General features: G+C 38.1%; 1 protein-coding gene across 2 annotated transcripts in view; it reads left to right on the forward strand.

Annotated features, from left to right (window-relative positions):
• CDK8 (cyclin dependent kinase 8) overlaps positions 1-15,422 on the forward strand; it is a 69,140-nt gene that overhangs the window by 11,773 nt on the left and 41,945 nt on the right. For both annotated transcript variants that reach the window (XM_058825057.1, XM_058825058.1), the window contains exon 2: positions 7,949-8,024. In XM_058825057.1, coding sequence (XP_058681040.1) covers positions 7,949-8,024 — 76 coding nt within the window. The remainder of the gene's footprint in view (positions 1-7,948; positions 8,025-15,422) is intronic.

Consider the following 15,422-nt stretch of genomic DNA (forward strand, 5'->3'; position numbering starts at 1 on the left):
GAAATTTTGTCTTAGAGGGAAGTCTTAATTTTTTTTTCTTCTGCTGGATTGTTTAATGTTTACATTTTAAATAAGATCTTTCTGCTACACCTTAAGTTAAATTTTTAATTCAGCTAGAACTTATTGACAAACTTGCAAGATATTCGCTACCTAGCATTAAGGCATGTATTTTTGTTACATCTCCAGAAAAAAAGAAGAGAAAGGAGAGAACAGCAGGGTAATTAAAATGAAATACGAAATTTCTATCAATTTTTCTGAGTTTTGCAATGTGCAAGTTTTGCAGGGATGGTGTATTGTTTGGAGACTTCATTCAGCTCTAGCGAATTCTAGACAGTTGAATACCACTTTTTGATTTTTGTTGGTTTGGGTTTTGTTGTTTATTTTTAACATGTTTCCATGCATTTTTATTTTTTATTTTTTGTCTATCTCACATTTGAAGTTGAAGAGGTAAATAACATTTATTTCTGTATAAATGGGGAAGCTGTCTGAAATCTTCCCTTTGGGAGTGAGCACCCTTGAGTGTGTGATAATTTGAAGAGGTCCTAATGCTGGCATCTGTATTAGAATGGGTGGAAGATACTGCTTTTAGTGGCAAGGACAAATATGAAAGAAGTCACACTTTATGAACTGAATTTAATCTTATCTGCTGATTAACTAGTACCAGCTGCACTTGATTCCCTTCTCTTCCTGGAATGAGATGTTATTTATTTTCATATTCTCTTTGTAGAGGAGAGAAGAGTTGTAAACTGCTCTTTTTAGCTGAAATGCTTAAAACAATATTCAGATTCATGGATTTTCTGACTAGATTGTATTATTCATAATCCTTTCTCATATATTAATATATAAGAGGCTTTCATGACAAAATCTGGGATTTTATCTCAGTTTTGGCAGATTTCTTTCTTGAAAAGAACAAGCTAGAATTTATGATGGGATAAACTTTAAGCTGGTTGTAAATACATTTAAATACTCCAGGCTTGAATAAATCTGAACTTTTAAAAATAGTCATGCTTTGGTTGTGTGGAACACAGTTTATAATAGAGAAGATAATGTTAACCTATTTCGTGTAGGTTTAATGCATGTTATAGAACTACTGCATTTTTCAAAATGTTTTTAAGTTCAGTCAAATGAAGAAGCAATAATTTGAGCTAATATTTATCTTCTGATTTGATTTCGTCCAACTTACTTTAGCCAGTTTAACTGAAATGTGCTCATAAGACAAAACCCATGAGTGACTCTTGTAAAATTAAGATTTTTAGAATAATAAATTTTGGGAATTTATATTCATAATATGCATAGAGCATCAGTAAAAGTAAAATAACTTCTAAGTCCTTCTTAAACCTCTATAAGAGAAGAACATAATTTTAGTTTATATTGTTTCCGTATTTTGAAAAATGTGTCTTTAGCTATGGTGAATTTTTCCAGTGATCATAATTACTTCTGCAGGGGGTGCTGCACTTAGCTGGCAATTGTGAATGTACTGCATCCAGCTGATGTGGAAAAAGAAGTACTGGTTAGAAGCTAATCTAACGTCATCCTAAATGTGGACAGGAACTGCTGTACTTCTGCTATGTCTGCTTTTCATTTTTATCCAAGTCTGGTGTTCATCTGAGCGCTCAGCAGGCCACTTCAGTGTACTAATGGGGCAGAAAGTGTACCAAAGAAAAATCTGGAAATATCTTTCTGAATAAGGTCAGAAGAAGCTCATCTCCATCAGAAAATGAGTGCCTGGGCTCTGGTGCAAAGGACAGGAGTGTGTGTGTGTGTATGAAAAAGGGGTTGTTTCAGCAGCAACTCATTGACTCAAAGCAAGCCATTGTGCAAAACTTCTTAGTATTTTTCAGTTCTTTTTGTCAACATTTTTGTCAACATAATTGGAAAACATTTTGATATGTGAAAACCAGCAGGTTTTGTAAAAAGGAAATTACAAGAAGATGAAGTGGTTGTCATTGCATCATTGTTAGCTCAGATATTTTTGAGAGAATGATTTATAGGATTTTTTTCTTTATTTTAGGATTACCTGAAGATACAGGGTCAGTGATGAGATTTACTGTGTGTGCTAATTAGCTTGACAAAACTTTTGACCTGAATGTGTTTCTGGGAAGTCAGGTGCTTATAGTGTGACTTCTCAGCTGTTGTATCTAGTAGCCAATATCCATTTTTTCCTGTACAATTTATTTTCTGCTGATGCCCATAATTTTTGCTATTTGACTGTTACCCTCTGTCCTCACAGAACTGTTATATCTCATTCTGCAGAGTTATACCTGGTCAGCATTGTACATTGAAACGTGTGCAGTGATAACTGCTGGGTTCCATACATTTAAATGTCTTTACAATTTGCAACATTTCTCATTCTCCGCTGTTGTGACAATGTAAATTTAAATTTTACTGCATTCTTCAGTTTTAAAGGCAGTTTATGTGCTTGTTGAGAATTAACCTCGGCAGCTCAGCCCCATGCAGCTGCGTGCTGTCCAGGCTCTCTCATTTGGCCCTGAATGTATGATGAGATCATGTCGCAAGCTCTGCTAAGGTCAAGGTAACATCCAGTGCTTTTTCACTGTCCTCTCATTGTATGGCACACTCAGGTTGATGAGACACAACTTATCCTTGGAAAATCCTTGCAAGTTGTTCCCAGTCATCTGCTTTCCTTAAAGCTTCCAAGGAGGGTTTGCTGCGTAACCTTTTCGTAGACTGAGATTCGGCTGGTTGGCTTATAGTATCACTGAATCTTTTTGCCCTTCTCAGAGAGAGTCCCAGTATTTGCCCTTTTCCAATGATCAGGAACCTGCCAGTGTGCACTGTGACCTTTTGCCAGTGACAGAGTGGCTTTGCAATGACATTTGCCAGCACCGTTAGGCACCCTTAAATGCAGCCCACCTGGTCACATGGACTTGAGTGTCTCCAGTTTGTTAGCATTGTCCCTAACTTGGTTTCCCTCTACTTCCTTTCACCAGGACTGTGCCACTAGTGTTAAGAATGTGTAGTTGTGAAAGTGTGCTGTGATGTGAAAACCAATGCCAAGAAGGCACTGAGAACCTGAACCTCTTGTGTTCTTTGCCCCTTGGTTCTCCAACACGCTGGAATGGTAGTTAATAGGTACAAAATGCAAAACAATTAGAACTACTAGTATAAATAACTTATTCTGGCAAAATTATTTAATGCACATATGTGGTGTTGATAATATCTGTGGGAAATAGATAAATCTATTTTTGCAAGTCATCATTTGATTGGGTACCAAGTCTGTTCTCATCTTGCTGTGCTTTCTAAAAAATTATGTCTTCTTATGGTTTGTATTTAAATGTTTGCTGTGGTTGTATTATGGGCATTTAGTATAAAAGGATTAAATCTTACAAAAACTGCATTTGTGCATTTACGCACTTCCCAGGAACTGAATTACTGCTTCCTGTAGACTTCATCGGATCTCTTGTATGACTAGGGTGATTCTAATTTATTTAAAAATAAAACCAAAAATTTCCACTGGTGTGACGTGGGAGAAGAGACAGCGAATGATGCCACAAAATGAAAGTGCCAAGTCTCCTAAATGTTGTACTTTGCTGTTGTGTTTGATTTTCATAATTTAACATGTAGAAATTAAAAAAAAACCCTACACATGTTTTATTAGTAGGCTTATCTTTCATTATCAGGTTTTTTTTATTTTTAGGGAATAAGAGGCATAAACAGTTAATTTTCTGTAGAAGAGATACTGCATTTATAGTTCCCTTTGGTAGTTGAAAACTTAACTGGCTGTTTTCTTCACATGTTTAACTGCAGTCAGATTTTACATCTCCTTCTTTATAGACACAACTAATCCCACATGGTGACCAGTTAATTTTGAATTTGAGATTTTTAACTGTAACATGAATTTACCATGATCATCCCTGATTTAAAAGCTTTGGTATTTATTCTGCTATATTTATTACTAAGATGAATTTTGAACTGCTCTGATGATCTGAGTAAAGGGAATATTGTAGTGTTATGGCAATACATTTCTACAACATTTTTGGTATGTGAGATGAAATAACAATTAATTTTTTTTAGAATCTGCCTTTTATGTAATAGGTGTCCTTTGTTATATACAGATTTTTTTTAGGTGCAACATATTTTAGACTTTTAAATGGTACTTTAGGTTTTTTTTGGTTTTTTTTTTTTGTTTGTTTGTTTGTTTTTTTTTTTTTTGCTATTGTCATTAAAATCTGTTGGACTTAGTGTTGAGTGTAACCTTTTTTTCAAGTTTACACCTCTGATGTTAGTGTTGTCCCTCTGAGGACTTTCCACAAGGTTATGCAGTTTGCTCATTCCTACAATAAGTACTGCTGTTGTCAGCAGCAGTGTACAAAGTGAGTTTTCTTATTCTTGCTGCTCTCATGCTGCATGTTACTGCTGGGGAGCACCACAGAGTTGAAGATACCAACCTATTTAAGTGCAGGAAAGTACGAATAAGTTGGTAGGAAAATAAGTTTGCAGATTGACCAGCTTCTCTAAGCCTACTGGTAGGTGAAGGAGCTTCTGAGGTTACTTAATGTTTAAATTCTAGGCAACAGGGAATGAAAGCAGATTTTTCCCAACATGAACTCTCTGTTAGAAGGAAGAAATTCAGTTTAATTGAGTCTTACTGTGCCCTTAAAATACAGCCTGCTAAGTGGCCCATATTGTTACTCACTGTGGAAGATGTTTATAAACAGGACTTCTTTAATTTTTTTTTCTTTTTACTTACTGCTTTTTTTTTTTCTGTTTTGTCTTTGAATGTCTCTTTATCTTCAAACATCTCTTTATTTTCAGAGAAGGAAATTGCCCATGTCCAAAATCATGGAGAAGCCTTGGGCTGCATTATGATTCTAAACAGATTATTGGCAAAATATTTTTTTAAGTTTTGTTAAATAAGGTTGGTCATGGTGTTTGGCACTCCTGCAGACACTTACCACTCCCTTTAAAAAGTATTCCCCCAATTTCCTTGGCTCTGAAAGAATTACATTAGGTTTTTCAATGAAAATACCACTTGGCTTAAAGGTAAAAATAGGATGTTCCTACTCCTATAAATAGAAAAGCTGACATTGGGTTTAGTTGGGTAATCATGGTATTTTAGCAGCCTCAGAGTAGAACATGTTAGGAGTGGGTTAGGAATTGGTTTATTGCTTTGTATCTCAACTCTGCCAGCACAATTCAGAGAATTTAAGTCTTAGAAGTCTTTGGTTATTTTTTTTCCTCATTCTGGAGTAGAGTGTAGCATGGTGCTAAAAAATGTGCTTTATCCCTAAACTTAATTTATTTTCCTTCTTTTTGCCATGCCTATATTTCTTCTAGACTGCATGGGTAGGCTGAGGACCCAGCAGAGGCCACTTGGTCTGAGTTCCCACCTGCAGCAGCTGGGCAGAGCAAAGCAAGGGAACAGTTCATTCCCCACAGCCCTGGGTCACTGTAAGGGCAGAGCAAGATTGGGCTTTGAAGCTCTTGATTTCAGCCCTTAAAAACGGCCTTTAATGTGAGAAGATTAATTTTTTCAAGGACTTCATTCATTGCTTAGAGGAGACCAAATGGTGTGTTCTTCGAGGCACCCTGTTGAATTTCAGCATTAAAGCCCTGACTGTGAAAGAGTTAACATCCTCAGCTGAAAGAGCGTTCTTCCAGTTTTGTTCTAGGAAACAGCTGAGGGTTTTTTCCCCTAAAAATTTCCGAAGAAGGTCTGCCATCTGGTCTGGAGAATTTTAGTCCAGATTTAATTTGGCAGAAATTTGACCAATTAAAAGTAGTTGTACCATCTTAAGTGTATGGCAGGCTTCATTGTAATATGGCTAGATTTATGGTAGTACCTCATGGTAACACTGACTTGTCCTTCAAAGACCTTGAAATCTAAGCAGATGAGCAGCAGGGCAATGAGAAGAATCTTTAGTCTGGCCCACTTTGCTCGCTGTCCTGACAGTGGTGGTAATGCATGTAACAGCTGCTGCGTGGAAGTGCTTCTCTTGAAATAGAGATCTCTCCAGACACCTCAAAATGAAGAAGATAAATGTGTAGGACAGTGAGAATAACCTATAGTCCAATTCATTCTGCTTCATATTTCTGTTGACAGCTGGATAGCCATTGCTTGCTAAGGCAGGTAGGGGATAAAACAATTTTTAGCTGTGAAAATTTCCCCCTCTTTCTATCAGCAACATTCAAAATCTCTGTGCTGTAAAGCAGCTTGGGGTTATGTTCAGAAGCTGCTCGTGGAGTGGTCCATAACTTCCTTATCCACCATGAGTTTGTGTTAATTTAATCTTAAAATCAAATTACCAAAGATCATCAAAAGATCAAATTATGTTATTTGATCTTAAATCTGTTTGTGCTTTTGATCCCTGTAATAATCTTACATCATGAGTTGCACAGTTCAGTTTTGTGCTTATATCATAATGGCTTCATGCAACTTATTTTTGTCTAACTTGTATAGAGGTATGTACTCTGGGGGATTGTGTAACTCCACCTTGTTTTGGCCATGAGACTTTGTGCTCAGCATTGTCTCTTTCTTTTCCAGGCAGGAAATTTTAGGGGTTTATTACATGGAAGCTTCTTAATGCCTTCTATCATTGCCTTCCCTATTTTTTTTTTTTTTTTTTTTTTTTTTTTTTGTGTCAAATGCTGTGTGTTTTCTTGTCTTTTATCTCACTGCATCCATGGAATTTGCCCCTTACTGAAATCTTCTCTTGTCTGCTTGCTGTTAGTTCATTCTCCTCATTATCTGTGTTCAGATTTTGCCCATTAATTTCACACTTTTTTCTCCATTCCCTTGGTGGTGATGAATAGGGAGAAGTGTGTGGTTTAGGTAGAAATAAAACAATTCAAAGTTTTACAAATTGTGAGAACTGGAAGGAACAAGTAGATTGGTTCCCAGTCCTTAACTACAGCTTAGTTTTATGTGCCTTAAAGATGGTTGAATTTCATTTTTTTAGGATGGCTCTTCATGGCTGTGAAAGCTGGAGTCATTAAAAATGAATAAGGCTTCTTATGTAACTTAGAGGTTTGAGACTATAAAAGTGCTCCAAATATTGAAGCAATGCTGTTAAGTGTCTTACCCCCCAGGAGCACAGTGGACGCCTGCCCAGAAGTGGGAATGACAAGCACTCCATCTCTTAAAAGTTTTGAGTCTTTGAGGCTGAGAATGAGCAAGAATTCAGGGTCTTCTTTTGCTGCAGTTTATCTCTTCCTGATTTTGCTTTTGGTAGTTGGAGTTACTGATAGGCTTGCATTTTCAGTGAGTGACTCTAAGATATATACTGGTTGAAGTACAGAAAGGTCACAGTATTGCTTTTAGGGGTGTTATATACATTTGAACCTAAGCAAACTTTCACTGACTCATAAAATGGTTTAGATTGGCAGGGGCCTTCAGGATCATCCAGTTCTAGCTCACCTGTCAGGGACAGGGACACCTTCCACTGGAATCCACTTCTGGATTCTTCACATTGCTCTAACATCTGGTGGAGTTTTTAAATTAATCTTGGCAGTTTCAATTGCAGTTTGGTACCTAGGAGAAAGAAAAGGTGTTTTAATGTGACATTAGTTCTGGGCTGGTCAAGAATTCATTAAAATTTGGGCGAGACTTACTGTGTTCTAGAGTAATACATTTATGTGAGATAAAGCTCTAGCTAGGCTTATTTCTAGTGCTAATTGTTTGCTGTGCTTTCTTTTTGATAAGAGAAGGAAGAAATGGAAGAAGTGTTAATCATTGCATTTAGAAAAGCAAGTTTTTAAGTGATGTCAATCTAATGAGAGCAAACTTATTATTTAACTTTGTAGAGTGTTGTGGTTTGGTTACAGTTTAGCTGGATGTCCAGGCATTTAACTAATAAAGAATGAAAAGAAAATAACATGCATAACTTGCATTAATTAGAAACTGATCTCTGAATGGTACTGAACAGCTCACTTTGACTTTACGGTGCAATTAAAAAAAAACAAACCAAATTTCTTTTTCTCTTCACAGGAAAGATGATAAAGATTACGCTTTAAAACAGATAGAAGGTACTGGAATTTCCATGTCTGCATGCAGAGAAATAGCAGTAAGTAACACTTGTTTTTACTTGCAAAGTTACTAAAATTATTAATTTGCATGCCTACTGGATTTTTCTGCTCAGTCATGTTATTTTACTGTGGATACTGTATTTTTATCGTAGAGGTATAAAGTAAGTACAAATGTCATGGGAGATTTTATGTACCTGTTATGTATGCTGTCTGAAACTGACTGTTTTTAAGTTGCAACTGCCTGCCTCAGGGCAGATTATATTGAAATGCAGCAGTTTAAAAACAGGATTGGCGTTAGTGACTTAAATGTCACATTTGGTCTGACTTGTAGTATTCAGTTCTTTTTCTAAGGAAATTAGTTCTTATTGGTTTACAGAGATTAAAACATTTTAACTTCTGTTTAGGTGAATAAACTGAGGCTGTTGTTGCCTTGGAGGCTGTAATACAGCCATGAATGCTGTTCAAAACATTTTCTTTAGTTTTTCAGGCTTACATTTGTATATTTCATGTCTTTAGAAACTGGTGAATAATGTCTGGTTATAGTTCATGAGAAGCTTGGGAAGAAGTAGTGGAAAACCCGGTGTTATGAACCTTACCTGTTGTATATTCTTATGTTTTACAGCTGCTTGGGTTTGTTCTTTAAAGGTTTCAAATGAAGTTGCTTTCTAAAAGGGAATGTGCCCAACTTATTTAGGGTGTGTGTGGGAAGGGAATAGTTTCTTTTCAGTCCATATTCCTCAAGAGTGTAAAACTTCACCCTAAATTTCATTTTCTATGACTGAAGTGAGTACTAGGCTTTCCCACTTAGTCAAATTCCAGTTGGCTTAGTGATGTCAAAAACATTAGTCCTTGCACAGAGGTGAAAAAGAAGCACAAAGAGTATTCTTTACGAGATGCTCTTTTTGTCCAATGGTGAAAGCTGAGCCCTCTGCTATTGTAGGCATCCACTTTGAATTAAAGGAGCAGGAAACAGGGTCTTAAATTTTGTTACTTTCAGCCACTCGGGCACAAGTTTTCCAAATACTGTGACTCAGGCTGAATGCTTTTAGAAAATGTCAGCTACCATTTCAGAGAGATTTGGGATAAGTTGTTGTCTTTCTGCAGTGATTTACCTAAAAAGATTTGAAGAGTTTGTGCTGCTTGAACTTGGCAGGAGAAGCCTGGCTGGTGTTAGGGAGGTGTCTCTGCTCTGTCTATGACTGTAATTCAGTTTCTGTGCATTATTAGAATCATTAACTTGGCTGACAGGCAGCAAGGATTTGGCCTCATTCCTCTTGGGCAGCAAGGTCCCCCAGTATTGATGGAAAAGGAACAAGCAGCAGGAGTGCTTTCTCCGTGCTCTGAGCTTCTGCAGCATGTGCCTTTGGAAGAGAACAGCAGTACAACTCAGGGCCATGTGTGACAGGATTGGTGAAGGAAGGAGGGAACACAGTGCAAATACCAAAGATGCCAAGAAAGCAGGTATCGAATGCAAAGAGAGGCATGGAGCCAAAAGCAGGTGTAGGGATAGAAGGAGAAACCTGAAGCAATATGTCTTGAGCTTCTTTGCTTCTGGTTATGCTTCCAGGCTTCTGACTTCTAATAATGTGGTTGAATTTTCCTGCAGTTGAATTAATAATTCACTATGGACCTCTGGGATTGAATTGGTTTCTTATTATTCTTTTGATGTTGCTGTTTGAAGCGAACAGGAGAATTTTTTTCCCCCTGGAATGGTGTTGTTTATTTTAATTCTGTTAAATAGATTTTTTCCACCCTTCTATCAGTTAGTGTTATAAAGGAAGCAAAATAAACCTCCTATGGAAATGAATCAAATTGATGATGGTAATAATCATACTGTTTATATTGATAATGTGAATATATGTAACATGTGAAAATGCTGCTGAGTTAACCAGCAGTATTATACCCTGTCATCTGTACATATAAAGAATAAAATTATTTGTTGTTGTACTTAAAAAGTCAAGGCTGCATGCCAGACCTTGTTACAGTGTGTTCTGGACTATCCAAATTAACATCAATGTGTTAAGAACGTGGTGGTGTTAGGAGGAACTAGGATGATTTGGTTTACATATGATCCATATCCATTTCAGTTTCTCTGGAGAGCTGAGGCTTGTATCTTCTACTCTGTGACAGTCTAGGAAGAATATAGTTTGATATAAATCCCAGAGAAGCTCTTCTTTCTACAGATCTGCCATGGCTTTTGTCTTATGATGTCTAACTTCAGGCTTGGAGTATTGAGCAACTTTTATATTTAAAAATGCCCATAACTTACTCTTTTAAGACATCTGTTTGATGCAGACATCTGAGTCGGAGAACAGTGTAAGAAAAATAAAGTAACTACTGAAATTCATCAGTTACAGGGAAAGGTTTCAACTGGGTTAGAGACCTGATTTCAGATGTCTGAATCGGTTATGGGCTGAGCTAAATCTATAACTCAGTTTAAATAAGTGATTTGTTTGGGGTTTTTTCCTTCAATCATTTGAACTTTGATTTTCTTCAACCATCTGTTTACTTGGTGGAGCTAACAGTTACTGTGCTAATTGAATCAATATGTTTCACATCAAGCTAGTTGAAGAGCTGTATTTTTCCTTATCTTTGCCCTATTCATCCACCATGGTAATAGTGGATGAATGAATTTGTGAATCCTGCCTCTTTCAGAACCTTAACTGAATGTTTGGCTGCTCATATCTTGTTCTCTGCAGATCTGTGCACTGCCTGCTATACTGGGTATCTGTTTTGTCATCTGCAATTTCACTTCTGAGGATTTAAGCAGGCACTGAAAACTGCAGGTTCAGCATGCCACGAGTGTAATTTGTGGTAGATGGCAGAACAGAGAGATCGAATGGTGAGAAGATTTGTACAAAAATATGCAGAATGTACAAGCCCAAATGATTGATTCCTCGTCTTCTGATTTAATCACATGGAAGAAAGTCATTACTGTCTATCCACCTGGAATAGTGCAGCAAATGCTATTTCACAGCTCGCAAAGCAGGAGAATTCTTCAAGGCCGTAGAAAGCTGAAGTAATTAACCAGGCTTTAAATAGAGCTTCAGGATTTTGGCTTGGACAGTTTCCTATGTAGAAGTCCTAGCTTTTGAAGCAACCAAGTCACTTGCTGTTATGTGTTACGTTGATTAGCTTTTTCCATTCAGTTTTAGCAGGTTTGCAAGTACTTTGCTTGCATATGCTTCCTAGCGAGGACTTGGCTTAGGCTGAGGTTTTGTTTGGGATTTTTGTTTTGTTTAGTTGAGGGAGCTATGAAGGTTTTGTGGTTTTTTTTTGGTTTTTTTTTTTTTTTTTTTTTTTGGTTTTGTTTTGTTTTGTTGTTTTTGTTGGTTTTTTTTTTTTTACCAGTTTTCCATGTAATTTGTTTATTGGTGCCTGGTTAGGTCAACAGAAATACCTGATAGCATTAATTTTTGTCTTGGCTCTGAAGAGGAAGTCATTGGGTGTCATAGGAGATGGCAGTGATGGAAATGGTGAAAGTGACAGTGCAGATCTGAGGCGGACAGTGCTGTGCTCTGGCCGTCTCCTGTCTGAGTTGTGTCCTTTAAACACCATATCCAGTTTGTGTGAGTTAAAACAGCCTTGAGGCTGCCAGGGATAGAACAGAAAACTACAGAAAAATAAGCAGCTGGCTTCTCTGGTTGTTTTTGCTCTTTAGGTCTGCCTTGGAGGCATTCCTAGGACTTTGTTTCCTGTTGTAACAAGTGCAGGCTGTTATCACAAAAGATGATGTCCTCTGTGTTGGATCTAGTGATAGTGTGACTGTAGGATGTTCATCTTTACCAAAGGGCAAAAGAGCAGTTTTGTGGAGTGAGCAAGCAGAGTTGAAGCATCCTTTGGATGTGCTGTTACTTAACATAACTCCTGTGAAAGGGAGAGCCTCTGCAGCAGGTCTGCTCATCTCTGCATCTGCGCTGTCCCTGTGGCTTTCACCGGGGCTGGAGGGTGGCAGAGGCAGACACAGAGGCACAGCAGCAGGCTCAGCCCCCATGGCAAGGGAGAAGGGAGCTGCTCTTGGTGAGTGGTCTTACCTGAGTTGACCTTGATGGAGGAGGCTCCTCTAGGGAGTAACTGGTCCTTCTCACACTGGGCCTTCCGTGCCCTGAGTGATGACAGTGTCTCACCATTGATTATCAGGTCTCTCTTCCCTCTGCCAGTGGAAGGGATGGAAGAAGGCTGTAAAGGCTCTTTCATAGCCAGTCTGAGGATGACTGTGATCTCTGCAGCCTGCAGCAGCCAGAGAGACTCAATGAGGCAGAAGCTAAAACTGGGTGACACCAGGATTTACCCTCTTCAGCACCTTCCCCTGTTAAGGAGCAAATAATGAGCTTGCCTGAAGAGATCCTGAGCCAGCTGTGTGGCAATGAACAATAGTTGGGTGTAGGTTCCTCCGGTTATGGGGGTTGTCATGTCCCTTCCACGCTGACAGTGAAAGCAGTTTCCATGAGAAAGACCAAGCCCTCCTCATGGCCGAGGGCATGTTATGGTTTCCTGGCAATCTTTCCGTGTAGTGAAAGGTGACAAAGTACTGAGGAAGACAGATGTTTAATTTGAATCTTTTTGGCATGTTTAATGATTCTCAGATGCTTTTGTTTAATTCTAACATGGTATGTAAAATATCAGTTTTGACTGAGTACTTCCCCAGCTACATTACTGATCTGAGGACTTGAATTCTTGAGAGATTTAGTTCTGTCACAGAACTAAAAACAGAACTGTTTTTAGTTCTGTGACAGTGGGACAAAGATGCTGACTAAATGTTGTAATTAGAATCCTTAGGAGTCATGTTTTCTGTGAACAGCAGAATTTGCTGAAGCTTGACATCCAGTGTCTGTCTCATCTGGGTTCTTCACCCACCTCCTTACTTTGAGAGAACATTTAGTAACACTTCTTTTAATACTTCAGATGTGTTTGGAATTAGAAGGTGCTAATAAATATTGACTTGTGACATCACATAAGACTCACTTATTTTAGAACTGTGAAAGATAAAAAGAAATATGGGTTTTTTTTCACTTGACATTTTGTGTTGTCAGGCTTCTTTTTTTGCACATTTAGGAGTTTAAAAAATCAAAAGAATAAAATATACATCTTTTTTGAAATTGTTGCTTTGTCTGAAGAACTGGAGCTTCAAAAATGTGTTGTCAGCTTCATAATAAATTCTTAGGGTGAGCAGTATTATAACTTTGTTACAATGCCTTTGTAAGCTTTTATTTGAACACTTCTGAAAGGAAAACAGCATGTACTTTCAGCAGGTATTCTGTTCTTTTTTAGTACTGTGGAATGTCTGACTTGTGAAAATATAAAACTAAAATTGTATTTACAGTGAAGCAAACAGATCTTGAGTCTGATGCATAGCAGCTAAGCCAGCCTGGGATTTGAGTTGTTGTATAATAAAATTTGGGGGTTGGTTTATATAACAAGTTTAAAGCACTTGAGTCGAGCTTCACTGTTTCATAGGAAACTAAGAATAGTGATTGGAAAGTTTTTACAAGTGTTTGTGGCTTAGAATTGGGTGACATCTCTCAAGTCATATTCTACTCCCGCTCTTGCAGAAAAGCAAAGGGTACTTATAAAATTTAGCAAGCTACAAGTTAAACTTGTAAGGAAAAGAGATCTCTGAAGGCAGTTTCTGAGTCTCATTCTAGTAATGAGTCTATGAACATTATTCAGCCTTTAAGCCAAAATTAATCATGACTAATTTGTACCCATTTGTACTTATCATAATATTGTTAGTTAAAATAGCTCTTCTCTTCTGCTCTCATTTTAAAGAGAGAGATAGAGGCTGTTTCTTCTGTGCTTTGTTTTGGCAGGCTATTAGCATTTTGTCTTGGCTTGCTGCTTTTCTTTGAGCAGTAGGCTCTCCCTTCCTTTGGGTGTAGGCTTAGGCTTTTTTTGCCCTGTTGCAGTTGAATTTAATCTTCCCAGAATGGGTCAGAATTACACATAATATTTCAGGTAATGGCTTATTGCTGCCTATACTCATTTGTTGTAGGAGTAATTCCACTGGCACCTTACTTGTTACAGGATGAGTAAAATTTGTCATTTCTCTTTCCAGTCTGAAAGTTGCCTTTCTGCATCAACTGCAGTCTGCTTTGTGTTCCAAGGCTCTGCTTGCTCATTTTTGCATTTCAAGGCCATGGCATGGCTTAATGTATGATGTTTGTTTTTGGATCCCTTGGTGAAACTGATGAGAACCTTTTTGAAGCATGAGATGACAATTAGAGTTGGAATTTATGCTGTCAAACTAGCCACGTAATGCAACAGTGACTTTTGTTTAAATGAGTATTTGGTTGATACTGCCAATGGCTTTGTGTGTAGCCAGTTTTCTGACTGTCCTAGGGCTTGGTAGAGGTGCTGCATGGCACTCAAAGGAAGGTGGTCAGAGCAAGAAGCTGCTTTTTCTAAGATAGCTGATGTCCTGACATAGGGGAGACTCCTGGGCTGGGTTACCTGGCAAACTGCTCTAGCAGCTGTGCTCTGTTACTGGATTTTGGAATCATTTAGGTTTGGAAAGACCTGTATCAAGTCCAGCCATTAACCCAGTGCTGCCAAGTCCAGCGCTAAACCATGTCCCTCAGCACAACACATCTGCATGTCTTTCACATACCTCCAGGGATGGCAGTGCAGCCACTTTCCTGGGCATCCTGTTCCAGTCCTTGACAAGCATTTTGGTGAAGTAATTTTTCCTGATAACTGATCTTAACCTCCTCAGTGCAACCTGAATTATAGAAGTAAGCATGGTAGTATTGCAAGGCTGCATTTGCAGGTTGACATTCCCTATGGACCACAAAGGGTTAGCAAGTGTCAAGAGCAAGGGTAAAATGCCATTTGCAGCAGAGCTAGAAATCCTCACTTACGTGAAGAGTGCTTTGTCTTAGCTTGTGAGAATTGTTGCAGTCATGGAGAGCTTCACAGGAAATGTAGGAATATCACCAGAGGAAGCAGGTCATGTTCATAAAAATTGTGCTGACTTCAGCTCTTATTTTATGTGAAAGATAATTGTTGTTAGTGCAAGAAAAGATTGGTCTTAGTCATGCTGCAGTTTTCCTGGTTTCCTTACTGCTGCTGTTGATTATTTAATATCATCCTGTCATCCTGTTTTACTTCACTTTCTCCTTGTTCCTGAAGCAATTTAAGAATTTTATGCATCATTGGGACACTAATTTACTGTCCCTCGGCTGACCCATGGCTGTGTGGAATGAGTATTTCGTCATTTCAAGAGGGAGGTGGAGGGATCTTAGTTTGAGCCCAGGACCTGCACAAAGGATGGATCTTGAACAGTATGAAAACTTGGGTAGGACCAGCCAGGGACAAACATGGGCTTCTAAAACAGATGTATTGGCATCTTTGTCATTTGCTGATTTCTAGTTCTTTGAAGGTCTGTTGGATGTCCCTTCTTTATAAGGGGGTACCCAGTCTAACTAATATAAGAGAAA

The sequence above is a fragment of the Ammospiza caudacuta genome, chromosome 2 (genome assembly GCF_027887145.1).
Source record: "Ammospiza caudacuta isolate bAmmCau1 chromosome 2, bAmmCau1.pri, whole genome shotgun sequence".
Lineage (NCBI taxonomy): Eukaryota > Metazoa > Chordata > Aves > Passeriformes > Passerellidae > Ammospiza > Ammospiza caudacuta.